Source organism: Diceros bicornis, chromosome 34 (assembly GCF_020826845.1).
Source record: "Diceros bicornis minor isolate mBicDic1 chromosome 34, mDicBic1.mat.cur, whole genome shotgun sequence".
NCBI lineage: Eukaryota > Metazoa > Chordata > Mammalia > Perissodactyla > Rhinocerotidae > Diceros > Diceros bicornis.
In genome coordinates, this window is record NC_080773.1 from 21,445,082 (window position 1) to 21,472,628 (window position 27,547).

The following is a 27,547-nucleotide window of genomic DNA, read 5'->3' on the forward strand; positions in this document are numbered from 1 at the left end:
GCAACACAGAGAGAAAGATAGAGAACAGGGAAAGGGATGGACACAGAGAGGTGCACATAAAGAGCTCAGCCTGTAGCCCCTTCCCTGGGAAAAGGGAGAGAAGAACCTGGCCTCAGGCAGAGGCGCAGAGCAGTGATGGAGGACATCAGAGAAGCCAAGGCAGGGGGAGGGCAGAGTGACATGGGGAGGCCCCATGACAGAGGACAGATGGTTTGAAGTTGTGGGAGACACTGAGAGGAGGACAGAGAGTGTGAAAGGGAGAAATAGGGTGACATAAACAACTGTCTTCTTTCTGGAGTGGTTGACAATCAGGAACCAAGTATATCAGTGCAGCAGTGACACAAGGACATCACCGCTCCAACCCACCCCCTGCACCAGGAGACTAGCCAAACTCTAGCCCGGCTTCTAGAGCAGAAGGCTGTGTCCTAGGATGACCCCAACCCCCCTCCTCCATTCAAATGCCTGCCTGACAAAGCTCCACTTTGCCAGGACCATTGACTCTTTGTTGTAGCCAATACATGATGAGGGGCTTCTGACCTCCCTTCTGAGAGCATTTCTGAAAAGGGCTTGTCATGGTGAATATGTGTCGTCTGCAACTCAGAAGCATCTCTGTCAAGGACCTGAGAACCATTCCTTTGAAATGGAATCATGAAGAAGGGTAAGGCCTCTTTCTCAGTCCTCGTCTGCCTTCTCCCGGGAAAATCAGCAATATCCCTGGACTTCATGCCCCAAGGATTCACTGAGGGCCCTGCCCACTTCTGGCTCAACCTAAATGAAAATATGAGAAACAGGAAATTCCACCCTAATCCAATCTGGGGATCATCGCCCCTGAAGTTCTGACAGGCCAGCTCCCTTCTGGACACTCAGGACATTCTGGAGGCAGCACCAAAAAGGGCCACAAGGTGACTAAAGACAAAGGTCAACCACTCTTTTGGTGTGACCCATATCTGGGTCATGGTGACCCGGCTGCAGTAGAAACTGTGTCCACAGATGACCTTCCACCACCCAGCACTTTCCTCTCCTGGAGACAATATGACAGTTGAGAGGTTTGGGGTCCTGTGGGGTGTTGTAGGATGTGGATACCTAGTTTCTCTAGGATTGCTTCACCCCTTTATACCATGACTAGGGAGTCATTTCCAACTCAGGAGTCTGGAATCCCCCATCCAAAGATGCTTTCCAGAACCTTCAGGCCTCTCTACTTTTACCCCCGACACGTGGACTTCCGAATTCCTCCCGACCTTTTTCCTTGTTTGTGCGTGAACGAGAGGGTCTTGTGCATGAACGAGAGGGTCATGAATTATCCCCAAAATATAACACACACCAGAGACCCCTAGGGTGTTATAGGTTGGCCCTGTACCCAGGAGCTCAGGTATATCCTCCTTACATGGGAGCCATGGCTGCAAATGCCAAACTTTTCCTAGCCCTCCCCCCACCCCGGCCCCCGACTTGGTGTTGGGTCATCGCTGGATAGGCATGCTCCTCATGGTGGACAGACCGACTGTTTCATGAGAACACACAGCACCTCTCTGTGTCTCCACTCACCTCACAGGAAATTCTACCACTCTCCCCCCTCACATCACCACACCCCACTGACAATCTTAACCCTGCTGCCTGATTCACTGACCCACTGATGGGACACCTCAGGATGGTGTCAGATCATCACCTCATTCTAGATCAGACTTCCCCAAGTGGACACTGTATAGCTTTATGTCCAAGGATGCGTGTCCAAGACTCTTTGTGTCCAAGTTACTCTTTATATCCAAGGCTCCTATCTCCAGAAGGAGGATGGAATCTTCCAGGATGGACACGCCATCACCGCTCAACACACCTCTGGAATATTAAGCCCTGCCATGTGTTAAATGGGCTCAGGTGGTTGAATTAATCCCTCTCACTCTGGCTTGCATAAGAGCAGAAGGAATGAATGTGAACATCTGTACTGACAGCCTCTATGCCTTTGAGGTAGTATAAGACGTGGGTATGTTATGGAAAGAGAGAGGATTTATGACAGCAGCCCTAACTCCAGTCAAGAAAGGACACCATCTTACAGGAAGTTCCAGGGCACTGTTAATACCCCCCAAAATTTCTACCGCTAAAACGAAGGGATGCGATATAAAAAACTGAGGAGGCTCAGGAAAATAAACTGGCTGCTAAATGCGCCAAACTGGCAGCCTCGTCCCCAGGCTCTCGAGAATCCCAGGAGGTTTCCAGGCCCCTTTCTGCCCATGTGGCTGTCTTCCCCTCTACATTTGGCCATCTCTGTTTTCCCATTCTCTCTGGGTGTCTCCTGCTTCAGTGTCAGCTGATGGAGGATCAGACGACCAGATGATGCTGGAAGCTGCATCCCAGAGGAGCCTAGAGAGAGGGACCTGGGGCTGATCTAGATCTGGACATGGGCTGGGTGTTTGGGGACAGGAGAGACAGACTCAGTCCCCCTCCTCATTCTGTGTCCTCTTGAACACTCAGCCAGGATGTGCCCTGAGTAGGGGGACCGGTCCCCTTTCCTTGATTCTGAACAGTCTGAGGGGCTCTAGGCAGATGAGGGCTTCCCTGGGCCCCTGACCCTTCATGATGACCCCTCTGAACAATATCAAGCAGGCGCAATTCCCAGGCTGGCTGTGTGGACCCTTCTCTGAGATATTTCATCTCCTCAGGCCCTTCTCTCAGTCGGGAGGGAAAGCGCGGGACAGCTCTTCACGCTGCACGTCGTATTTGCAGTAATGATGGGGGCTTGCAGTTTGGGAAGAGTCATAAAGGGTGGATCTGGGCCTCTTCTCTGGCATCCAGAGCCTGTAAGACACACCCACTTGTTCCATAGACACGAGTATCAGGATGAACACTCAGGATCTCAGGGTTCACTAAACAAAAATCCGGTCACCATCAGCGGGCTCAAGTTCTCCCATCAAATCGGCCAGGGTGGAGGACAGGGAGGGAGACCCACACCACAGCGGGGAGGGCAGGCCTTCAGCGCTCAGCCTGAGCCCAACCTGGGTCGGCCCAGAGGACGGAGGTGGGGATGGCGCGCCCCCTGGCGGGCGTTAGGCGCAGGGCGGGACGGGGCGGGGCTGCTCAGCGTGGACCAGGGAGGAGTCGCCCGCGCTGGGGACAGAAAAGTCGCCAGTGCTTGGTCCAGGTAATAAACGTTAAGACCATTAAGAAGCAAGAGCATGTCTCCAGAGCGTGATATTTGCCGGACGCGGCACTAACGACTTGAATACGTCATCTTTTACTTTCCAAAACCTTGGGAGGTGGATGCAGTGTTCACTCTATTTTACAGGTGAGAATATTGAGACGCGACCGCCCAGCTGTGAGTAACGCATACCCGACTCCTATCATCGTGGGTTTCGCAATCAGGATTGGGAGATAGAACCATCACAGTCAATCCATATTTGTGTAAAGTACTAGAAGTTTGGTTTTTTTTAAGTGCAGAAATAAAAAATGACCATTGGGTGTAGCTGGATAGTGTGTCCAAGAAGGTCCTATGGAGAAGGGGACATTGATACAGAGCCCACCAGAAGCATCCTTGGTGTGAAACGGTGCGGAGAGAATTTCAGGCAAGTGGAACAGCAGGTGCGAAGGCCCAGAGGCAGAGAGCAGATGATCACACGGTGGGACAGAGAGAGGCACTGAGAGAGTGGGGTGAGGTGGGGAGAGTCAACAGATGTGTGGAGCCAGAGGGCTCAATCTCTCAGGGCTGAGGGCCTGGAAGGATAGTAACAGTACCTTGGAGCACTTGCTGATGCCTGGCCCTGTTCTCAGCACTTTATATACATCCATCTATTTCATCTTTTCTAAAATCCCATGAGTCTGAGACTATTAGGATCCCTTCTTGACAACTAGGGAAACTGAGGCATGCACAGTAAAGTGGCACAAATTTACCCAGATCACCCTGTAAGTCCCTGGCAGAGCTGGGATTTGAACCCAGGATGTGTGTGGGACCAGAGTCAGAACTTAACTCCTGCACTCTTCTGTGATCAGTGCCTGGCACCATGACAACAGTGGGGCAGGTCCCTGACATGGACATCTAGGTGGTACCAGACTTACAACTGGTCCACGTCCTCAGAACCCTCCACAGGCATCCTCAAAGTTTTCCCCCTTTTCTCAAGCCCAGGCCACAGAATTTCTAGCACCCAGTCTCTTTTAACAAACACCCCCTAAGTACAGAATCACCCATCATCTTATTAATCACCTAAAAACCATTTTAGGTGATGTCACAATTTTTCTCTAAAACGTCACAATTTTCTTCTAAAAAGTCATGTAAGAACAATCTTTCCTCCTGCTACCCAGAACTACAAATTATAGGTCAATAAGAATCAGTCTTTCCGTGGTGAATTTGTGTAGCTCTCCTTCATCTCACTATTATCAAACAGAAAGTAGCTCAAAAAATCATATACCATTTTCTATAAAAAAGTGAAACTATATTTAGAATTTAGTCATGAAAACTAAGCATTCACAAGACCTCAAGGAGAATCAATAAAGAAGTGAATGAATGCAGAGCGACTTCCTAGTTTAAGACTGAAGTTTGGAGGCAGAGGATCACAGCTGACCCAGCAAAGAGTCTACACAGGACCTGAGTTTGAATTTCTGTTCTGTGTGAACCTGAGGCTGTGAAAGTCCCTTTGTACAATGGCTCTGGCAATATGGATGGACAAGCACCTTTGTCATCCAAACACTGATCACCTAAAAGGGAAGCCAATAGTGGACAGTGTTGACTGGTGAGAAGCACCTCACTCCTTGCATGTCTTCTGACCTCCACAGTCTCTTGACCTTACATGTCTCTTGTCTCCAGCACATGGATGGAGACACATGGTCAGGACCATGGACAGAGCCCCGTTCATCCTGGGGCAGGTGGCATCTCATTGTGTGAGGATGGAGGCAACTGAGAAGTCTCCCTGCTAAGGTACAGAGCCCCCGGGAAATGTCTAAAGAACATGTCCTGGGTTGTCAGAGTAGAGTCTGAGTGAGAATCTGAATAAGCCCTGATTGGGCCAAAATCAGAGAGTTCTGCCAGGGACTCAACGTCTATTACCCATCATTAAACTCATGTAGTGTGTTTGCTGGTGTTGCAGAATTAACTACCCCCATTATCACCAGCATGAAACAAGCACTTTATGAATGCTGGTCTACAGGTCATGAGGGTGGTTCTGCTGATCTGGGCCAGGCTCAGTTGCCCTTGGAAGGGGTCACCTACATGTCTGCACTTAGCTGGTGGGTGGGCTGGGTGCTGGCTCATCTATGAAGAACTCATTCAAGCATCCTCAGTTGCATGGCAACAGGCTTTTTTGGGATGTCCTCAGCTGGGAGAATAAGGTTCTACTCCATGTGGTCTCTCACCCTCCAACAGGCTGGCCAGAGAGTGTCCACATTATTTCAGTTTCCTGATGGAGAAAATGGAAGCACCAAGGTCCCTTGAGTGAAGTCTACAATTGAAACTGGCACATGACACTCCAGTGTGTTCTCTGGACCACAAAAGTCAAGGAGGCGGGGTGATGGACAGCAAATCTTGGTGGGAGGAGATGAAAACGCACATTGCAATTGCTGTGAATAGGAAGGGAATAATCAGAACCGTATCTGTGGTCAGCCTATCACAGACTATTCCCAGCCCTCTAGTGCCGAGGCTCACGACAATGACCACGCTCCCTGCTAATTCCCCACACCCTCTCCTGCAATCCGAGCAGACTTGCAACATGCCTCTCTCCATTTCTACAACACTAGATCCCAAACAAGTGAGACTCTGTTCAGAGTGCCCCATCCCCTCTCAAGACCATTTGGCCCCACCATCCAATACATAGTGGTGTTTGGGGGTGTAAGGGAGGGTTTGGGATTCTCATGATGCAGGGATTATTTGTCTCCAAAGGAGATTTTATTTTGAGGAGAAGAGAAAGGCTTAGGGGATTCTAGAAAAGCATTGTTTCTGGATTTAGCACCACAAAGGGGAGAAAAAATGTCAGAGAGGTCAATCCATGAGACTCTGACCTTCCCCTTCAGAAGAAGGGAATGACTATCCAGGCCCCCTTGAAGTTAGCACTGGGGAAGGGGGCGCCTAAGAACACTGGGGATAGTTGAGCCTTCAAGCAAGGACCATTTCAGTTTGGGTCGCTCATTTTGCACCATTCCCGCACACCAGCATTTCCAGTGAGCTGGAACAGAATGTGGGAGAGGAAGAGGCTCATTTTTCTGAGGCTTGTCCAGAAAGACCCAATTCTAGGGATCCCAGAGACATCTCACTTTCCTTTCCAAATTTGACATGAAATTGGTTTAAAATAAAATTAACTGGGAGAAAACAGTCTTCATTGCTCTCACGAATTTAAAAGTGCACTATGCACAGACACCACAGAGCCCTGCACCCAGACACAGTTGGGCAGGACCAGGGAAGGGCAAACACAGGGAGGGAGGCTCAGTTCAGGGCTGGGGAGGTGGATTGAGTGGATTTGATCCCACTCAAGCCGTTCCTCCCCAGAATTTCCCTCCCTGGAGGGGATCTGATTCAGGTGTGGCTGGATTTGAACCATCCTTGCATCCTAGGGATAAATCCCACTTGCTCATGAAGTATGACACTTTTAATGTGCTGTTGAATTCAGTTTTTAGGTATTTTGTGGAGAATTTTTGCATCTATATTCACCAGAGATATTGGTCTGTAGTTTTCTTTTCTTGTAGTGTCCTCATCTGGCTTTGATATCAGTTTTGTCTTTTTTATGGCTGAGTAGTAGTCCGTTGTGTGTATATACCACATCTTCTTTATCCACTCATCAGTTGAGGGACACTTGGGTTGCTTCCATGTCTTGGCTATAGCAAATTATGCCGCGATGAACATAGAGGTGCATAAGCCTCTTTGGATTGTTGATTTCAGGTTCGTTGGGTAGATGCCCAGTTAATTCTTTAAATGTTTCGTAGAATTCACCAGTGAAACCACCTGGTCCTGGGCTTTTCTTTGTTGGGAGGTTTTGATTACCAATTCAATCTCCTCACTCATTATTGGTCTGTTTAGCATTTCTGTTTCTTCCTGATTCAGTCTTGGTAGGTTGTATGTTTCTAGAAATTTATCCATTTCTTCTAGGTTATCCAATTCGTTGGTGTATAATTGTTCATGGTAGTCTCTTATGGTCCTTTGTACTTCTGTGGTATCGGTTGTAATGTCTACTCTTTCATTTCTGATTTTATTGATGAGTTTTATCTCTTTTTTTCTAAGTTTTTCTGGCTAGATGTTTGCCAATCTTGTTTATCTTTTAAGAAACTTTGAGCTTTTATGTTGTTTTCTGGTTTCTTTTTCATTTGTTTCATTTATTATTTTCTTCCTTCTGCTTATGTTGGGCTTAGTTTCTTTTCCCTGATTCCTTGAGGTGTAAAGTTAGCTTGTTTATTTGAGATCTTTCTGCTTCTGAAGGCTCTTTTGTGTGTGTTTGTGAGGAAGATCAGCCCTGAGCTAACATCCATGCCAATCCTCCTCTTTTTTGCTGAGGAAGACTGGCCCTGGGCTAACATCCGTGCCCATCTTCCTCCCCTTTATATGGGATGCCGCCACAGCGTGGCCTGACAAGCGGTGCCTTGGTGCGCGCCTGGGATCCGAACCCAGGCCACCAGCAGCAGACCGTGCGTACTTAACCGCTACGCCACAGAGCTGGCCCCTGGAGGCTCTTGATGGGACCTCAGTTGGAGATCTCCAATTGGAATGTTCTTCCAGTCTTAATTGTGCTTGTCTTTTTTAGCTGTGAGACATGGACCCAAGGTTGAACACCCTGTAATTTGACGTCAGTGTTAGCAATGAGCAAAACAGTACAAGATCCTTTCCAGCTGGGTTCGAGGTTGATTTTGCAATGATGGTGTTTCCAAAATACCTGATCTCCTACTTGCTAGTTCTGTAAAGGCTCATCAGGGAACTGGAGGGGAAAAGAAAAGCGGTGGCCTTGTCCATTATAGGACTGTGTGTATTTAATTAATCCCTGACAGTATCTTAGGATGTCACACTGGGTTAAATTGGAATCCTCTGTTAGCTAGGATGAGTGGGGCATTCTCATAAGTCCTCCTGTAGTGATTTCAAAGGTAGACAGTCTATGAGGAGGTAGGGGAGAGGATCTCAGAGTCATACAACGATGGGCAGCACCTGTGGCCACGGGAAGTCCAATTCTTCAGACAGTGTAGCCAGCTTGGACGTGAGGATCCCCTTGACCCTTTCCACAGTGCCTGATGGTTGAGGATGGCAAGTGCAGTGAAGTCTTTGACTAATGCGTGTTGCCCTTTCGATTCCCTGTATAATTGGCCAGTGAAATGTGATCCTCCATCACTAGAAGTGGTGGGGGGATTCCCCACATGGGGAAGATTTGTTCTAGGAAATCCTTGGCAACTGAGGTTGCTGAGGCATTTCGGCAGGGGAAGGCCTCTAACCATTTAGAAAACACACATGTGAGAGTTAGCACGTGTTGGCAGACTTGTGCCTTCGGTAATTAGATGAAGTCTATTTGCCAGTGAAGGAAAGGCCCAAGGGCCACTGCTTCCCTTCCTTGCCCCACCTTTGCAGTTTTCCCAAGTTTATGTTTCTGAAAGAGGAAGCAAGTGGGAACTCCTCCGTTCGGATAAAAGCTTAAAGGTCCAAACCATCATAGGTCAGATCTAGCCCACATTTTGTTCTTCCGGTGATGAGCCATGTTGTGTAGACTGTACACAATGACTCTGGAGATAGACTTGGGCTCTACCCAGTGGCCGTGTGACAGTAATATTATAGTAGTTATAATATCATTTAGTTGTGGTATCCAGGGCGCATTTGGAGTGCACCCAGCGTAGCACTGTATCACTTTTACACCTTCTCTCAAAACGTTTTCCACCAGCCTCCCCGGTTTTGGTAGACCTCCCAGAAGTCAACACTAGGTGGCAGTAGGCGACAACTCAGAGACTGGAGGGAGGCTCAGACTCCGCAGGCGCCTCCAGCAGAACTCGCGCGTGCGCACAGCTGCGGCGGCGTGAGCTGCCGAGTTTCTATCGCTGTCACCTTGCTGGTGTCACTCTTCAGTGTCTGTTGCCAGTACTGGGCGTCCTGGACACTTGGGACGCTGCTGAGGCGGCCCCTTTCATGGGAGTGGGATCCTCTTTCATGGTTCTGTCGGCGGCGCCGGAGCTACGTCAAGTCGCCGCCGCCGCCTCCTCGGGCGTCCAGCCTCCAAGTCCCGCGTCTGGAAAGCGGAGCCCGGAGAGTCGCGCCCCCGCAGCGCCCCTGGTTTTGCCCCCGGGCAGGTCACTCAGGTGCTTTCTCCTCGTGGGTTGGCGCCAGCGTGCACCCCCTCGGCCAGACCGAGATCCCAAGTCACACACGTGGGTCCCAGCCAGGCCCGGGGTCTCCAGGCCCCGGGGCGCACTTTGCAGACCCCGCCCCTCCGTGAACGGCCGCGGCCCGTCTGCTGCGCCTGCGCCTCCCGCCTGCTCAGCTGCAGCTGGCCTTTGGCTGGAACTCTTCATAGAGGATGAGAATGTGAATACCCAGACGGGAGCTGAGATACAGCTGCCTCATCAAGAGACGCTCAAGTGAGAGATCCCCAGCGTCTGTGTCTCTGGAGAAGCCAAAGGCACCCTTGGGGGAATCAGCTTTAGTACTTGTAATGTGCGTGGTGTCCGTGGTAGAGCACTGTGACGTTATGAGTCAGAGAAGAACTCGACTGCCCTCTGTCCTCCCTCCCTGTGCGCCAAGCACAGTCAGGAGGTCAGCGGACTCGGGAAGATGCGTCGACAGAAGTGCTGGGTGGGCCAATAACGGCGCCCCTTATCCTGTCTTCAGGGAAGACAATGGAAATGTAACTTTAAATCAAGATTGTTGTTTTCACTTTTACATCTTTCTGAACATTGTAAATTGGCCACACAAGGATATTTATTAAGTAAAAGTGACCAGAAAAGTCCATGAGATTTGACCTAACTTTTCTTCAGACCAAGGGAGAACTAGCACCACAGAATAAATTGAAAAGGAAAACAGGTGTAAAAGAAGAAAGCTGCAGGCTCCTTGGAACAACGGCAGCTTCTAGGTCTGGGCCTGTAAATACACAGGATGCCCCTGGAGCATCTCACAGTGCCAGAAAATAAGGACGTGCTAAAAATGATCATTACAATAATAATACAAACCCCACATGATCACGATATGTCAGAGGGACACAGGAGCCAACTAGAAGACCCCCAGTGGCCAAGGGGGGAACAACTTGACCAAAAATAAAGTAGTATTGGATTATACGCCAAATATTAAAATAAGTATCCCTGAGTCCATAGTGGTATGAATAAGTAATTGGGGAAGAAGAGACAAATCTCCAACGCAGAAGAATTCCAAAAAATTTATGTAGGTACAGCACCTTCAAGGAACAGGAGCATAACTCCCCACTCCCCTAATTTGGGCTGCAAATAATGAGTTGGTTCCAAGAGTGCAGTATTTGGGGGGGGTAACCTTACATGCTTACAACAGCCTGATGGGGGAGGGACTGTCCTCAAGTCCATTTCACAGATGGAGAAACTGAAGGTGAGTCAATATGTGATAGTCACGTGGATTTATCACCAGCTATGTGCTAAGATAGCCCCTTCCCTATGTTCAAACAGGGCACTTATACAATCTGGATTATCTGGGTCAGTCCTCTGTATGCCTATTGACCCAACATAACTATTAATAGCCGTGTGTTTCAGTCTCAGGGGTTATGGCTTGGACAATAAATTATACAATGAGCCTACTTATAGACCTCAATGTATAGTAGGAGAGACAGAAATTCATCAAAGAATAACACAGGTAAGTTCATAATCGCAGTTGTGATAAATACGAAGAAGGAGAGGAAATGGTGTGGGGAAAGAAAATAGTGGGATTTGTCCTAATCGGAGATATCAGAATGAGATGTCACTCCGAGAAGGTGACACTGAAGGAATAGTAAGTGATAATTAGGATGGGGTCAGTGAGGAGGATGAGCATTCCAGATTTTGGAACGTCAAGGAAAAAAAAATCAAGATTCTGCATTGTGTTTTAAACTTGTCCTTGCTACAATCACCATTAGTCTGACATGTATCATTGTTGATATAACAAAGAAAACAGGTGTTTTTTTCCTAATTACAAGAGAATCTGGGTTTTTTTTTTAATACTGGCTGAATTAATTATAACAAGAGCAAATAAAGGGAGTTAAAAATTCAACTTCCCAAAACATACAGGGAGTAAATCTAATTTCCTCCTATCCAAAAAGTACACAAGTAATACAGTCTCAGGATTAAAGGCAATATGACAATTACAGATTGAAGTTGCAGGAAATTCTCACGACGGCACGTCTCCATATTAGGCTGGCGAGATACATAATAAATAAAATTATAACAAGGGAAGACCTCACCACACCTGGCTAATGATTATATTCTTAGTATCATTGAGGAATCTGATGTGTAAATATCTCTGTCTTTTTGCAAAAGGCTAGCTGACTGTTTTGTAATCTTCAAGAGAAGGTACAAAGTTTCTGAAATTCTTTATGTACCTCTACTGAAAACCTTACAGAGTGTATCCAAAGTCCCCTGGGGTCACGGAAGTCAAAGCGTCTTCAAGGGCAGCAAGAGGGGCGGGGTGGCTGGGGACTCAGGAAGAGGGTCTCAGGAGTGAGCCAGGTGAGGCTGGGGTGGAGGCAGCCCGTGCTGGCGGCTATGATGGGGAGCTTGGACTCATCCTAAGAGTCTTGAGAAGCTGTGGAAAAACGCGACTCACGATGTAGGGTGAACTTCAGGAAAGACCTGATGAGATCTGAGCTTTGGCATCTCAGAGACCAGGATGCATGCTGAGAGGTCACTGAGGAGGTGGGAGCAACATCCAGGTGCGAGGAGATGGTGACTGGACCAGAGTGCAGAGAGCAGAAATAGAGAGGAGTGGTCTCAGTCATAAGATGTTTAGATGGGAACAGCAACCTGACTTGGGGGTGGGTTGGATGTTCATTCAATCATTAAGTAAAGATTGAGCACCTGCTATGAGCTGGGCGTGGTTTTGGGGCCATTTTGGGGAGAGAGTGGGGTGGGTCAAGGATGGTGCTCAGATGTCTGGCTTCTGTAACTGGAAGACGATCATATCGTTCCCTGACACAGGGGTCCTGGAAGGGGGCGGATTTTGGAGGAGCAAAGCATGAGCCGTTTTGGAAATCTTGCGTTTGAGGGGCTTGTGGGAGATCAATTTGGAGATTTCAGGTTGACAGGTGGATACGCAGATCCAGAATTCAGCTGAGAGCTCCGGGATGGACAGAAAAATCTGGAAATCACTCACATTTCAGTGGTGGCTGAAGCCATGTTCTGGATAAGATCACCTCGCAGAAAAAGCGTAGCATAATGGTCAAGGAGGGAAGAATGATCTGAAAGGGAAAACAACAAACCAGCCTGAAGAGCAGAAGGAAAATCAAGACAGTCTCATGAAACAGAACCTAAAGGAAGTGAGCATTTCGAGAAGAAGGAATTGATCAACTGTGTCAAACGCTTTCCAAATGCCCAAGGTCATCCAGCTAATAAGTGGCAGGGCTGCAATTTAAAACCAGGTCTAACTATTTAGTAAATGGGGCTGGGACAAATGGTGAGCCATTTGGAGACAAAGTTAGACCCCTACCTCACACCAAAGCTATTATAAATTCCCGCGGAGGTAAAGGACTGAAAGTAAAACACAAGATAACATTTTCTTACTAGAAAAAGTTTTATAGTCATGTTGTGGAAAGACTTCTTAAGGCAAGACAGGAAACATAGAAACCATTAAAAAAAATTTTAATGGACTAGAGGAAAATATTTGCAGCACATTTGACAGACATAGGGTTAATATCCGCCATATACAACAACCCAACAGGAAAATGATTAATAGATGAACAGACTGTTCATAGAAGAAGAGTGCAAACAGCCATAAATATGTAAAAAGACAATCACTGGTCTGATGTTCAAGGAAATACTAATAGAACAATAATGAGGGACCATTCCTAAGATTGGTAAAGCATTTTAAAACTGATCACATTGCTGGGGAAAAGAAATACTAACACTTTTCTGGAATAGTATTTGGCAATATCTACTAAAATTTAAAATGTAGCTCTGTTTCCTGATCTGGGTGCTGGATTCATGGTGTATTCACAGTGTTAAAATTCATAGAGCCCTGCACTCTATTAATTCTATTAACTACAAATTCTATTCTATTAACGATATAAAAAGTACATTTCTCTGTTTCTATACGTCTGTTCTTCTTCTCATGCTTTAAAAAAGAACTTAGACACAAAATTTACATACCCAACACGTCGACAATCCCAGTTATGGAAATCTTTTTTTCATTTTGCAAATTGATAACAAAAAGGCAAACAACACAGTTTATTTTAAAAATAGGCAATGGAGATGAAGAAGACAAATCCAAATCGCAGCAAACTTAGAAAAATACTCAATCTCCTGAGTGGTCATAAAAATGCCAATTAAAGTTACAAAGAGATGTCACTTTATATCCATCCATTTAAGAAGTGAGAACATCCACTTCGGGGGTGAGTGAAGCTCCAATACATTACTGGCGGAAGTGTCAATTGTTAACAGCCTTTTGGGGAAAACAATCTGGTACTATCTATTAAGTGTGTATGCTTTTTGACCTGAAAAGTCCACATTTATAATTTATAAATTCTCCACTGTGTAGAGCTGTATGTTCGATAATATTTTGTGCAGCATTGAGAGGGGGGACTGGAAACCTTCAAAAAAGAAAAGATTATGTCAAAATGGTGAACCTATACCATGAAATATTACGCAACTATTATGAAGAATAAATAAGAATTCGATGTATTGACCTGGAGAGATGCACATGAAATATTAGGTGACAAAAAACAAACTAATGTGCATGGTTTTCATTTTATTATTTTTAAAAAATATGCCTTTATGTATGATTATAGGAAGCAGAATATGGTTTAGAACTTCATCTCTGGAGCCAGGAAGCCTGTGGCTAAACCCCAACATCACCACCTTCTACCTGAATGTGGTAACTCCTCCAGGCCTCAGTTTCCTCTACTATGAAAGGAGATTAATAACATCTACCTCACAAACCTGTTGGGAGCACGTGACGAGATAATTCATGGAAAGGGCTTAGAGCTGCCTGGTGCACTATTCGACGACGTCATGAGTGTAAGCATGGTCTACCTGAGCATGGGGAATATGGTGGGAGAAACACCTCACACTGGTCTCACTGGGGACCTCGGGTGGGCGGAGCTGGAGGGACACAGGTGAGTAACATTCCTATCAATTCAACTACTTAACAGCTGGCATGTGTTACTTCTGTAATTTTTTAAATCCACTAAAGTAGAAGGAAAGGAGGAAGAACAGCCCAGGCAGTCGGCCCTGAACTCACCAGGCACTCTAGGAGGGAGTGGGAACGGGGGCCTAGGCAGGGCAGAGGCCCCAGGAAAGCCTTCTTCCCCAACAGCTGATCCCCAGCCACTGAGTGGCCCTGGGCAAATGGCTGCTCCTCTGTGGAGGTCAGGTTCCCTCCTGTGCACAGTGGAGCTGCCAGTGGCCCCATGTAAACACGTGGCTTACTACCAAGGACAGATGTGAGCTCCAGTCCCAGTGGTGCTTGTGGGGCCGTAGGAGCCAGACATCTAAGGGCTCCACCCTTGTCAACCCATTTAATCCCACGTCCACCCTAGGAGTTAGAGACTTTGCATTACCATCCCCCCTCGTTTTGCAGTGGAGAAAACAGGTACAGAAAGAGTATGTCACCTGCCTGAGCTCAACACAAGAGTGTGGCCAGAAATAAATCTCAGGCAGCCTGGCTCTGATCTGGGCTCTGGAGCACCAGACTCTGCTATCTTCTGTGTCTCAGCAACGTGACATCCCCTCTCCAGGCCTCAGTCACCTCAACTGTGAGATGGGCTTCCAGTACTCCCCTCTTCAGTTTGCTGAAAGGGTTAAGGACATCGCAGGTGGACCTGGGAGCAGTGTTTAAAAAGTGAGAGTCTTTGTTACCTCCATTCCTCTGGGAGGAGGGAGATGAGGCCCCGGGCGCTTCTCTGGTGTTAAGTTCCTGTCGAGTTGCCCAACGCTGCACTGAGAGACAAAGCGGGGCAGGGATCCAGGCCCTGGGTCTTCCAGGAACCACAGGGTGAAGCGCCCAGGGGCCTGTGTGCCCTTCTGCATCCCTCTGGCTTAGTCAGGGGCTCCCCCCACCCACCTCACCCGGATCCACCACACCGCATCCTGTTGCAGCCCTGCCAGGGAAGGAAGCAGAGTCCGGGATCCCTGTAAGCTGCCCGGGACCTCCTGCCTTCATGAAGCAAGGCCGTCCCAGCCGCTCCGCCCCAGCATATAAAGGCGGCCCAGCCAGCCACGAGCTCCTAGACGTCCCTGTGCCCCATGCCCGCCATGTCCCACCCCTGCACGCTGCTCGCCTGGACCCTCCTCACCCTCCTCGGGCTCGGAGCGGCTCAGGAAGACTTGACCTCATGCGGCCCCATCGTGCCACGGAGAGAGTGGGGGGCCCTGGCATCCACGTGCGAACGGCGCCTGAACCTGCCCGCGCGCTACGTGGTGGTGTCACACACGGCGGGCAGCCCCTGCGACACCCCCGCCTCGTGCGAGAGGCAGGTCCAGAACGTGCAGAGTTACCACGTGCGGAACCTGGGCTGGTGCGACGTGGGCTACAAGTGAGTGCGGAGGGGGCACAGGTGGAGCTGGGGCTGGAGGAGGGAAAGGTGCGCAGGCCTGGGGGACAGTGGGACCCGGTTCTGAGCCGCCTGGCTGACACCCTGGGCATCTCGGTATCTCCAAGGTCACCACGGAGGGCTGGGCGTGTGCTGGCAGCACAAAGATGTCAGGACGAGGGGAGAGGGCTGACGTCCAAGCTCTGCGCCCCAGGGGGAAGGGACAGACTTTGCCAACACGCGCCACGGTGTCCTCAACCCTGGAGTCCCCTCAGAAAGTCTGTGCTTTGTTAGGAGGCAGACACAGGCTGGTGAAGCTCAGGGCGGAGCTCCTGTCCCAGCTCTGCTCACGGTGGCCGAGACCCGGGGCAGGTCACTCACCCTCTCAGCTTCAGTCTCTTCTTCCTCCTCTGCACAGTCAACGGGATTGTGCCCACTTGGTCACTAACCAGCCAATACAGGCCAGGCTCTTAGGACACTGCCTGGCACGTAGTCAGAGCCCCAAAATGCAGGGACTATGGCCATTAGGCACCTGCTCTGTGTTTGGCCGTGCGCCGGATGCTGGGATGGGGACACAGCCTTGAACTGACGGGAGTAGCCCAGGAGGATTTAAAGACCAGCAGGGAGAAACAAGCAAAGCCACCCAGATGAATTCACACGGTGACAGAAGTGACAATAAAAAGGAAGAGTGGCTGAGGTGGCTCTGGGACGAGGGAGCTGAGGGAAGAGTGAGTGAGCTGGGGGAAGAGCGGGGTAAAGGCTCTGAGGCCGAGCGAGCGGGTCACCCTGAGCGACAGAGGTCGGGGTGGCTGGAGGTGGCCGGGAGGAATGAGGAAATGAGGAGGAGGGGACGGAGGGCACAGGGCCTGTGGGCCCCGGTGAGGACGGTGGCTCTGCTATGAGGAGGATGGGAGCCACGGGAGGGACGGGAGCCTGCTTAATGTAAGGAGCTCCCTCTGGATGCTGTGGGGAGGACAGACTCGAGGGGGCGAGGGCAGAAACAGGGACAGGGACACTCAGATCTGCCTCTGGGGCCCACGCCCACCAGAGCCCTGCCCATGGTAACAGGCTGGGCTCCAGCACACGGGTTTCCACAGGGAGAGAGGGTTTGAACCCCACAGGTTCTCAGAGCTCGGGAAGCACCAGCATCGCCTTCCTGGAGATGCAGGTCCCCAGGTCCCTCCCTTAGAGACTGCTTCAGTGGGGTTGAGGGAGGCCGGGGAATCTGAGGAACTCACTGAGAGAAATCTAGACACCTCCAAGGGTGTCCCCAGCTCTTTAGGCTAAAGATCTTACAATTCAAAGGCTCCAACTTGCAGATTTTGTTTCCAAGAGGCGGGCGCTCCATCTAAGAGTTTCCATGAAGTCATAAGACCAGATCCTGGTCCGCAGCCTCTGGCCTGAATCCTCCTACAGGAGAGAAGTCAACTTCTCAGATTTTAAGATTCAGAGTGTGATTCAAACGTTCTGAATCCCCCTTCCTTGTCACGGCGCCTTATCATTCTGAGCCTCAGTTTCTTCCCCGGTACAATGGGCTCCTGACTGTCACCCCTGGTGGTGGCTGAGGTTTCAGTCAGATGCCTCCGTGTGACAAATGCATAGGGAGCACCACTTGCCTTCCAGGGGCTGGGCCTGCGGCCGGGCCATAACCACCCAGTCCTGGGGCCGGCATCGCTATAGTATTTCTAGTCTCTTCAGAGCCAGATTCTGAGCTTCTCGCTTCCACAGTGGCAGATTCAGGACCCAAGGTTGGAAAGTTCCAACATTATGTGCGTCATTGGTGAGCTGTGAGCCAGAGGGCTGAGGAGGCAGACACTGCAGCTCCAGAAGCTGATCCCCTGGTTAATTCAATGTGCCAAGTCAGACTCGCTCCATCAAGACGTGTTGGATGAGGGAGTGTGAAGGATCTGCTGCCGGGATTGGAAACCTCAGAGGCAGATGTTGGGGCTCCAGGGTCTGGTCTGGTTGTGGTGCCAGCCCTTGAGTCCCCATCCTGTCACTCAGGGTACCCAGCACAGAGCAGGAAGCAGGAAGCAGGCTGAGGTGAGGGCAGAGGAGCTTCTTGGTGGAGAGTCTGAGAGGCAGGGATCCCCGGGGCATGACCTTGGGTGAATCACCTCTCTTTCTAAGTCTCTGCTTCCTCAGCTTAAAGCAGAGATGATAGCAGTACTCCCTCAGAGGACTGCATGTGAGACCCATCAAATCAAGAGTGGGACAAATCCTCCAGGGAGGCAGGAGAGAGCAAGAAATCAGACCATGTGGGTGGGAGTCACAGGGACCTGGGTGAAAATCCTGGCTCTGCCTCTGACCCACTGTGTGACCCTGGGCAGGTGTCTGCTCCTCTCTGATCATCTACGGAATGGAGGCAGTAGTGAGTCACAGGGTTGCTGTGAAGAGGGAAAAAGGTGCATGTAGAGCTGTGCTTGGCACATGGCAGGGGCCCCTGTCATTGCTATTATTGTGGAAGATCAGGGAAGAAGAGGGAGGGTGTTGGGAGGATTGTGTGTGAGTGGCAGGAACAGGGGCAGGGTGAGTGGAGGAAGAAGAGAGGTCCTCCCCCAGGAAGCCCTCCCTCACTCATCAACCCCCCACCCCCACAGCTTCCTGATTGGAGAAGACGGGCTTGTGTATGAGGGCCGGGGCTGGAACACCCACGGCGCCCACTCAGGTCCCACCTGGAACCCCATCTCCATCGGCATCAGCTTCATGGGTAACTACATGGGTAAGTGAGTGTCCAGCTGTCGGGACAGGGGCGACATGGGGCCTGGGGGACTGCAGGGTGTGGTGTGTGGTGATTCAGAGGCTCTGCCACCTACAAGCTCTGTGACCTCGGCAGTGACTCTGCTTTTCTGAGCCTTATTTCCTCCTTTGGACAATGACCATTTTCAACCACACGGTTCTGGTGAGGACTAGTTCTTCGGTATCAAGTTCTTAGGCGAGTCCATGGCACCTATGAATTGCTGGATAAATGGCAGCGGGTAGGAACAGGAGGGCTGGGGGCAGGTGAAGGGGAATCAGTGAGAATCTTGACAGCCGACATTGGCTGAAAGGAACTCATGTTATCATCCCACAGACCTGTGGGCAAGTGCCATGAGTCTCTCCTTTCACAGTGAGGAAACTGAGGCACAAAGAGGTGGAGTCACTGCCAGGGAGTGGCAGAGCCGGTTCTGGGCCCCAGCAGGCCAGCTGGGAGGGCACCATGGGAACCCCTGCCCCACACGACCTCTGCCCTTCAGGGCGCCCCAGCCTCACTCCTGCCTCTGCCTCCCCCAGAGCGCGTGCCTCCGCAACGAGCCCTCAGGGCGGCCCAGAGTCTGCTGGCCTGTGGCGTGGCCCAGGGAGCCCTGAGGCTTGACTATGAGGTCAAAGGACACCGGGATGTGCAACAGACGCTCTCTCCAGGCGACCAGCTCTACAGAATCATCCAGACTTGGCCACACTACAGGGACTGAGGCCCTGGGTATCTCACCCACCCAGTGGGAAACCCCACTGCCTCCCCTCCAATAAAGGTGCACTCACTGTGACCCTGTGTCCTGCCAGCAACCTCCCCTCCCTACCCGCCTCCCACAAGTCCCCAACCTCCCAGAAAGGAACATGCTGGAGGGACGAACCGGCCCCACCCCCCACGCAGAATCCCGGGTGACGGGGGACGGAGGGGCAGTCTCCCTCTCCGGGGTCACGCATGCGTGTCCAGGCGGTTCACGTACTCCTGCAAGGCCTTCAGGCGGGTGTCTGTTTCGACCATGTTGGCCGCCTTGTGGCCAGATCTGTACTCTGTGGGAGCAGGGCGGGTGTGGGGGGCTGGGGGGGGGGCCTGGAGCTGCGGCAGCTCAGGGACCCAACCAGCTGCGCTGGGTGCCATCCCAGCCAGCTCTGGGGCAGGTGGGGATATGATGAGTCCCAGGCTCACCTTTGATGGGGACCCAGCCCCCTGAACTGGCAGGCGTCTCTGATGGCAGCCGCGTTCCACGGGAGTGGACTTCTGCTGCTGGGGGAGGCAGGAAGGGGGTCAGGCACCCTCTCTCTATTCCTGCCCCCTAAATCCTACCGGAAATTCTGAACCTAAGGACCCCAGAAAAAACAAAGGCTGACACCTAAGGGGCACTTATTCTATGCAAAGTGTCCTCCTTGGGTCTCCAGCAGAACCCTCTGAGGCGACTACTGTAACCATCCCCACTTAACTGATAAAGAAACCGAGGTCCAGAGAGGCTAAGTAACCACCTTGAGTCACAGGTGACAGGAAGGGGAGCCAGGTTTTAAGACGTGGAAATTTGAGGCGGGAGCCGGTGCTCTGACCAGTGTCCTCTGACCCCAGACTACCCCATGCGCCCTCCCATCCAAGAATCTCAAAACACTCTGAGTCCAGAGACATTTCAGAGCCGCCTCTGTACCTGACCCCCAGAATGGACTCATGGGAGAGAGGGACAGCGGCCTCTGGTGTTTCACGCTGAGCCACCTCCTCCAAGGCCTGAGGAAGGACACTCACCCTGTTGGACCCGCTCCAGGTGGGGGGGGCTGGGAGGCTTCCCGCAGCGGCCAGCGCTGGGGGAGGGAGGAATCAAGGCCCACTGGGGGTCTTGGGCACTTCCCATCTCGCCTTCCTCCGTGGTTTCAAGCCTCCAGCCTCCAGAACCCACTTTCCCTGCAAAAGACTGTTTCCAATCTCCCCAGACACCCGTTTGGAGGCGGTCCATCCCCCAGCCCAAGCTCTACCCTCTCGGGAGGGATTCCGAGAAATCCTCCAACTCGCTGCAGGGGCTGGCAGACGAGCAGCGGCTGCGGAAACTGTCCACTAGGGGCAGAGGGACAGGGTGAGCCTCCCGCCCTCGCTGGCCCGCCCGGCCGCCCCCGCGCTCCAGCCCAGCTACCCGAGGAGTTGCGGTTCCGGCAGCGGTTGGCCGCGTCCCCTCGGCCGGTCACGGCAGCGGGGGCCCGGGTCTGGTGAGACCAGGAGATGGACGGACCGTCCCCGCTTCCTCCGCTGCCCAGTCGGTTCCGCTGCTGCTGCTGCCTGGGGAGCGGGAGGGAGACGCCCGCCTGTGCGCCCAACTAATGTGGGGAAGGGCGATGCTGCGCCCCTGGGGGTCCCAGCCAGGGCCGGTGACGCGCCGGAGGTCACACGGCCTAAAGAGGGAAAAGCACGGGGAGTCATAGACCAAGCTGAGGGGGGGGGGGCGTGTCAGGAGAGGAGGCGAAGGTCAGGTGAGAAGCGGGAGCAGGTAGGGGGAAGGGGAGAGATGGAGCAGGTGACAGGTGATGGACACAGGTGGGAAGAGGGGGGTAGACCAGCGCACAGGTCAGGCGGCCAGGTAAAGGGGCGGGGATGTGGGCAGGACAGGGGGAAGTGGGCGCTCACTTCATCTTGATCTCTCTCTGCTGCTTCTCCTTCGCTTTCACAAAGGCTGTGGGGTCGAAACCGGGCACGCGACCACCCAGGGCGGGGCGGGGGTGGAGAGCAGAGGAGGCGGGGTCACAGGATCACGCCCCCACAGTCCTAGTCCGCGCCCCCTCCTCCCACGGGCGGGGGGCCAGCACACACCTGTGGGCGAGGGCGAGGGGCGGGCAGCGCGGCCTCGACCCCGGCCTCCGCGGCCGCCGTCCCGGGAGGAGGAGCGGGCGGCGCCGCGGCCACGCGACGTGGAGCGCTCCCGGGACGCCGAGGCCCGATCCTCCCGCGCCGCGGGCGGCACCGCCGGCGGAGTCCGTCTCCTGGAGCCCAGGACCCACTGTCGGTTTCCCGCCGGCCAGGACGGCTCCTATCCCAAGCCTCTTCCCGGATCCAACCACCCCCGAACCTTCAGGTCCATCCCCCATCAACTCCTAGACATTCACGCCCTGGCGCTCGACCCTCACAGACACCTTCTCCCAGGCTCCGCCCCTCTCGGAGCCCCACAGAGCCCCCAAAAGAACCCGTCAGTCACCTCCCCACATCCTAACACCCCCCTTCCCCGGACCCTTCTTCCTGAGGTCTCCGCCACCTCCCTGAAACCCTTCCCAAGTTTCCGCCACCCACCCCCATAAATGCCAGCTGATATCAACCGGATCTCCCACCTGCCGGCCCCGTCCTCTCGCTCAACTAGACCCTCAGGCCCCGCCCCTTTCTGGTCCCCATCTCCAGGCCCAGCTCCTGATGCCGCCTCAAGCCCCGCCCATCTCCCCACAGACCCCGCCCACCGATTCCAACTGTGCATCCCAGTCCTTCCCTATGGCCCACGCAGCCCCTTAGGCCCCTCCATAATCACGGAAACAAGAAGTATTTTAAATGATTTATTTGCTCATTATGCACATTGACGGAAAGCATAATAGACAGCAGTATTTTTTTCCTCCATAGAAGTATTTAAATCCATTTATTTAGCTGGAAACACTAGCTTGAAGAGGTACCGGGATATTCCACTTATAATAATTTCACTTCCGCAAACAATTATCTTATATTTACAGCATGTTGAAGAAAATATTGTCTCATTCGTCTTTTGTTCTTCTGAGTCTCCATCCCTAAGAGTTCAAGGTACTTTGGGGGATCCTGGATGGCCTGATGAATGCATTAAAATCAAGTTGTGCATTCTAAACGCACTCTTAAATACGTACGGATGTTTGGGTTGTGGGGCTCAGCTCTCTCCTACTGACGCTATGACGTTGGAAGAACATTTGTTATGCAAGTTTCGCGTCGATATCGATTGTTCCTTCTTCCTTCCTAATGTGCTTCCTTTCCCATTTTCTTGCTTTGTTCTCTGCTGCTCTCTGTTCTCTGTCTGCTCTTTTCTGCTGCTTCAGAACTTCTGCTTGCCAGGCCACACCTTCTCCCCAGCATCTGTAGGTCCCTGCCAGGTATCTCTGTCACCTAATTCTGGAGACTGATGAATAAAAAGCATATCTTGTGTAGCTGCTCATTTACTAGAGAAATCAGGGCTACCAATTTACTAGTGAAAATTTGATAGTTCACTCTTCTCAATACTGATTTCCTGAGTTTTCCTTCTGGTTGTTCTCATGTCCTTAAAATTGTCAGGTTCCAGTTGTGTATTTTGTTGTGTTTTTATTGTGTGGCCACATTGCCATTCCCTCCTTCAATCTCTACACTGTGGGTGCATCTTCCTCCCGGGAAGTCCACTCTTCAACATCTGTCTGCTCAGGAACTATGAACAATCAACTGTACTTGGCAAGTTATTTGACCTCCACTTAATTTCCATCTTCTGTCAGAGCTGCACATTAATCCCTTTAGGAATGAGGATACTGTTGCTGTTACCGGATACACACCCACGTTCTTTACCCGCCACACAAGAGGGGCCGAATAAAACTGCAACACCAGGCTTATGGCAAGGAAAGAGTTTTTATTTTGGGTGATGTCAGCCAGGAGACAAGAGCTCTCAAATTTGTCCCATCTCCTCGAAAGTTGAGAGGCAAGGGGTTTTAAAGGTTTCGAGGGAAAACATGTGCTGGGGTTTTAGATAGGGGAGGGAGAGCATGTGGCTGTGGTGGTTGGCACCTTCCCACCAGCCTGCCTTTGGCCTTGAAGACGGAATTTCTCTTCCCTTGACTGTCTGGACTTTTCTGGTTAGTTTTTATCTTCAGCCTGCGTTTGGCCTTGTGAGGCTGAATCTTGATGTCTGGACCTTGATTTCCTGGGAAACACAGCTCACTCATATACTAAAGATGGACAGAAAGCCCTGGTTAGTTTTACACAAGAGGTGATTATGCTGAATACGCGCAGCTGCAGTTAGCAAAGCTCATCTCAAAGTTTTTGCTCTCTTCTTCTAGCCCAGGGAAGATTTTTGCCCTCTTCATGCTCGGTTTCATTGCTGGGCAGGTATGATCTTCAAGCAACTGAAACTGACAGCCATGGTGGAAATGCAAACCTGCCCCTCCTCCTGAGAGCTGCGGGCTGTTCTCAGACACAAGGCATGGACACTTGGCTACACTCTTTCATTTGTGAAGGTTAAGCACACCTGTGCTGCTGGGTTAACCCTTATTTAGTCCTGGTAACACTGTTGGAGTCTATTTGTTCACACTTTGTTAGGAGTTTTTGCATCTATTTTCATGAGGGACATTGGTCTGTGATTTTTCTTTTTCTGTAATAATCTTTAAGCCTTTGGAGTGCCCTGCCTGATAAGAGTGTCTTTGTTTACCTGGGGGCCTTGGGCCAGGACAGTCTATGTGAACAATGATTTAGCTGGTGGCTCTGGGCCAAGTGGTATCTGTTCCACCTCCAGAGGTTCTGAAGGCTGAGGTCAGCCACACAGGCTGTCAATCATGTCTGTGTGACTAGGCCTCAGTAAACACTCTGGACACCAAGGCTCAGGTGAGCTGGTTGAAAATACTCCATGAATGTTGTCACACATCCTTGCTGGAAGAATTAGCACTGTCCACGGCTCCACAGGGAGAGCAAACTGGAGGCTCCCGCTTGGTCTCTCCTGGACTCTGCCCCACATGCCTCTCCCCTTGGCTGATTTTAATCTGTTTCCTTTCTCTGTAATAAACTGTAACCATGAGTACGACAGCTTTCAGTGAGTTCCGTGAGTCCTTCTGGCAAATTATTCAGCCTGAGGGAGGTCTTGGGGACACCCAAACTCTACAGCCCATAATCCCCCAGCATCTTCATCCTGATCATTGTCCAGGAAGTGGTCAAGGGGACATAACCCCTTTCTGGGGACTGCTGCATTCAGTGACCAAACTGTCTCACTCAGGTGTAGAGACTAGGAGGAGGTGAGGGAGGTGAGGTGGAAATCTTTTAGCCATGATTTTGGAAGGCTCTTTCAGCACTGAACAATACCACACGCCTGTGTATCACCGGGAACGTTGAAGGTCGACCTTGATTATCAGTCCATTGTTGAGTGATTTTTGCAATAAAAAGTGCTTCATTCTCAGACTGAAAACAGTTTCAAAAGCCACCGTGTGGTGGGCAAAGTCAGCAGATCAGACTGGAACAGCAACACTGTCACCTGAAAACGTGTCACGAGTGGGGAGGCATTGTCATGGGTTGAATTGTGTCCCTCCTAAAAATGTTGAAGTCCTGAATTCCAATACCTTGAATGTGACCTTATTTGGAAACAAGGTCTTTGCTAATGATCAAGTTAGGATGAGGTCATTAGTTTTGTATATCAATTATACCTAAATAAAAGTGTTTTTGTAAAAAAAAGATGAGGTCATTTGTGTGGGCTCTGATCCAATATGACTCTTATCCTTATGAAAAGGGGAAATTTGGGGAAAGATAGGGAGTAACAAGGTTATCAACATGGTGGCATAAGAATTTTCTACCGTCTACCCCCAAAGACACCAACTTTGACTATGAAAGCTGACTCGAGTGGAGCCATATTAAAATAGAGCTGGAGCCGCCATTTCAGAGGAACTGCCTGCACCTCTTGTTTCCTTTATCTTCTAAACTGGAGCCAACGGCCATTATTCCAAGTAGTCAGTGAGGACAGGAATATCCTGTCTGTAGGGACTGGTGGAACAGGATTTTGCTGATGACCAGATTGCTACCCAATCAATGAAGGACAAGTCTAGCCTCACCTCATCCAGCACCGACGAACTCCTCCTTAATACAACCCACCTCCTCTTCCTCTCTTTTTCCCATAAAAACCCTGACCCCTCTCCTGTAATTGGGACGCTATTTGGGTTTCTCCCTGAATCTGTGGTTCTTGGATTGCAATTCTTTGGTCCGAAATAAATGCTTTCTCTCTCAAACCAGTTTCTGTTTTTGTAGGTTGACATGACAATCACTTGTGGATGAGGGGGCTTCGTGGGAGTTGAAGAGTCCAGCAGAGAAGTTCCAGGACTCCATTGAAGCAAAAAACAAATCTGAGATTGGAGGCACTGACGAGGTTGGGAGGAACATTTCACTTTACCGAGTCGCCCCTCCCCTAAGGCGCGCAGCTCAGCGCGAGAGAGACCTTCCAGGCCCGTGATCTCTCCCGGGGAAAGTGAGTGTGCGGGGAGCGCCCCGCTCCCCAGCTGAGCGGGACGCTGCCGAGGAGGCCCGTTTCTCTCACACCTCATCTAATCTACGGAGTCAGGATCTGCACAAGTGGGGGCGGTGGGCGCTGCGAGAACAGCAGCCAGGGCTCCGCACAGAATGCATTAAAAGGAGGCGGATCCTACCGACCGTCTGCAGACGCCATCAGAAGGCTACCCTTGAGCCACTGAGGACACCTAACCTGCGGCGCCCCAACTGGCCCACAGCACCCCCGACATTCGCGCACCTCCCACACACAAGCCCACCCCCAGGCTGGCCCCCTGTGCACGCCCCCAAGGGCGGGAGAGCGAGCCTTTGCAGAAGGCTAGTGAGCATGCGCAGAACGCCAACCCAGCTCCGCAGGATCCTGGAGAAAAGACGGGAACTTCAGCACACAGCACCGCCCTGGGGAGCAGAAGGGGGGCTGCCAGCACCCAGCCTGGCTTTGCAGGATCCAGAGAAGGCATGCAATCTTAAGATTACTCCCCAAGAGAGAACAAGAAGTGTGAAGCAAGCACATCCATAGGAAGGTCTGAGAAACACTCGCATCCCAAGCTGGGCTCACGGAAGGTATTTCTCTCTCGGACCTCGACTGCAGTCTCGCGAGAGACTCTGAGTCAGGGACCCCGGGAATTTGTACCCAGATTCCTGGCACAAGGAAACTGCAGATAATAAATGTGTGTTGTCTTAAGCCTCTAATTGTCATCCAGCAATGGATAACTAAGACCCTTAGGTTTAATTTGGTCCTCTTTTTCGACCTTCTTAAGATGGGAGCATAAATAATCAATTTTTGCCTTTCTAATACGTGCATTTAAAGCTATTAAATTTCCCCTAAGCACTGCTTTAGGCGTATCCCACATGTTTTTATGCGTCATATGGTCCTTTTCACTCAGTTCAAAACATTTTCTAGATTTCAGATCTATGGATTCTTTAGTAATGTATTATTTAATTTCCATGCAATTGTGGATTTTCCCGATTTCTTTTTGTTATTGATTTATATCTTAATTCTGTTATGGTCAGAGAACATAGGACTATAAGTGACTTTAATCTTTCGAAGCTTTTAAGGACTTCTTTCTGGCCTAACGTAAGGTTGATTTTGGTAAGAATTCCACATGTATTTGAAAAGAATTTTGTCACTGGTGGTGCACTGTTCTAGATACATCAATGAGGTCATTTTTTAATTATGTTGTTTATATCTTCAATATCCTTTCTAATTAGTGTGGCTTTTCTCTCGGCTATTGAGAGGGAAAGTCTCCCACTATGACAGTAGATTTATCTGTTTCTCCCTCAAATTCTCTCATTTTATTGCTTTAGGTATTTTAAAACTACGCTGTTGGGTGTACAGATTTAGGATTGTGACATCTTCCTGTCAGATTGACTCTTTCGTCCATAATGAAAATCTCCGTTAATTCCGGGTCATTCTTTTTGCCTTAAATTCTGCTCTAATACGAATATAACTACACCGGCTTGATTCGGTTAGGGTGTGTGTGGTATGTATTCTTCCATCCCATCACTTCTGATGTTTCCAGGTGCTAATATTTAAATTACGTCTCTTGTAAACAACATCTAGTTGGACTTATTTTCTCCTCAACCTAGTCGGACATTCTTAGTCTTAAGCTTGAAGTACTTAGTTAACTTAATTACCACAAAATTAATGACTTAAAACAACAGAAATTTACTCCCTCACAGTTTTGGAGGCCAGAAGTCTAAAATCAAGGTTCTGGCAGGACCACACTTTCCCTGGAGGCTCTCGGGGAGAGTTTGTTCCTGCCTCTTCCAGCTTCTGGTGGCTGCTGGTGTCCTTGGCTTGTGGCTGCCTCACTCCAGTCTCTGCCTCTGTCTTCACATCACCTTCTCTCCTGCCTGTAGTCAATATCCCTCTGCTTCCCTCAGAAGGATACATGCGATTGTACTTAGGGCCGACGTGGGTGATCCAGGATCATCTCCCCATCTCAAGGTCCTTCATGTAATCACATCTGCAAAGCCCCTTTCT

At 50.6% G+C, this 27,547-nt stretch overlaps 2 protein-coding genes across 2 annotated transcripts in view; both read left to right on the forward strand.

Moving 5' to 3' along the window:
• Positions 1 to 27,547, forward strand: part of LOC131397030 (MHC class I-like protein MILL1) — a 303,101-nt gene that overhangs the window by 132,638 nt on the left and 142,916 nt on the right. The window lies entirely within an intron of this gene.
• LOC131397928 (peptidoglycan recognition protein 1-like) lies at positions 15,331 to 19,060 on the forward strand. Its single transcript, XM_058531034.1, has 3 exons — positions 15,331 to 15,611; positions 18,209 to 18,330; positions 18,882 to 19,060. Exons 1-3 carry the CDS (start codon positions 15,331 to 15,333, stop codon positions 19,058 to 19,060), a joined length of 582 nt encoding a protein of 193 aa, XP_058387017.1.

Coding starts and splice junctions, on each gene's coding strand:
- LOC131397928 (XM_058531034.1), top strand. CDS start 15,331: ATGTCCCACCCCTGCACGCTGCTCGCCTGGACCCTCCTCACCCTCCTC. Junction 15,612..18,208: donor TGGTGCGACGTGGGCTACAA/GTGAGTGCGGAG, acceptor CCACCCCCACAG/CTTCCTGATTGGAGAAGACG. Junction 18,331..18,881: donor CTTCATGGGTAACTACATGG/GTAAGTGAGTGT, acceptor TGCCTCCCCCAG/AGCGCGTGCCTCCGCAACGA.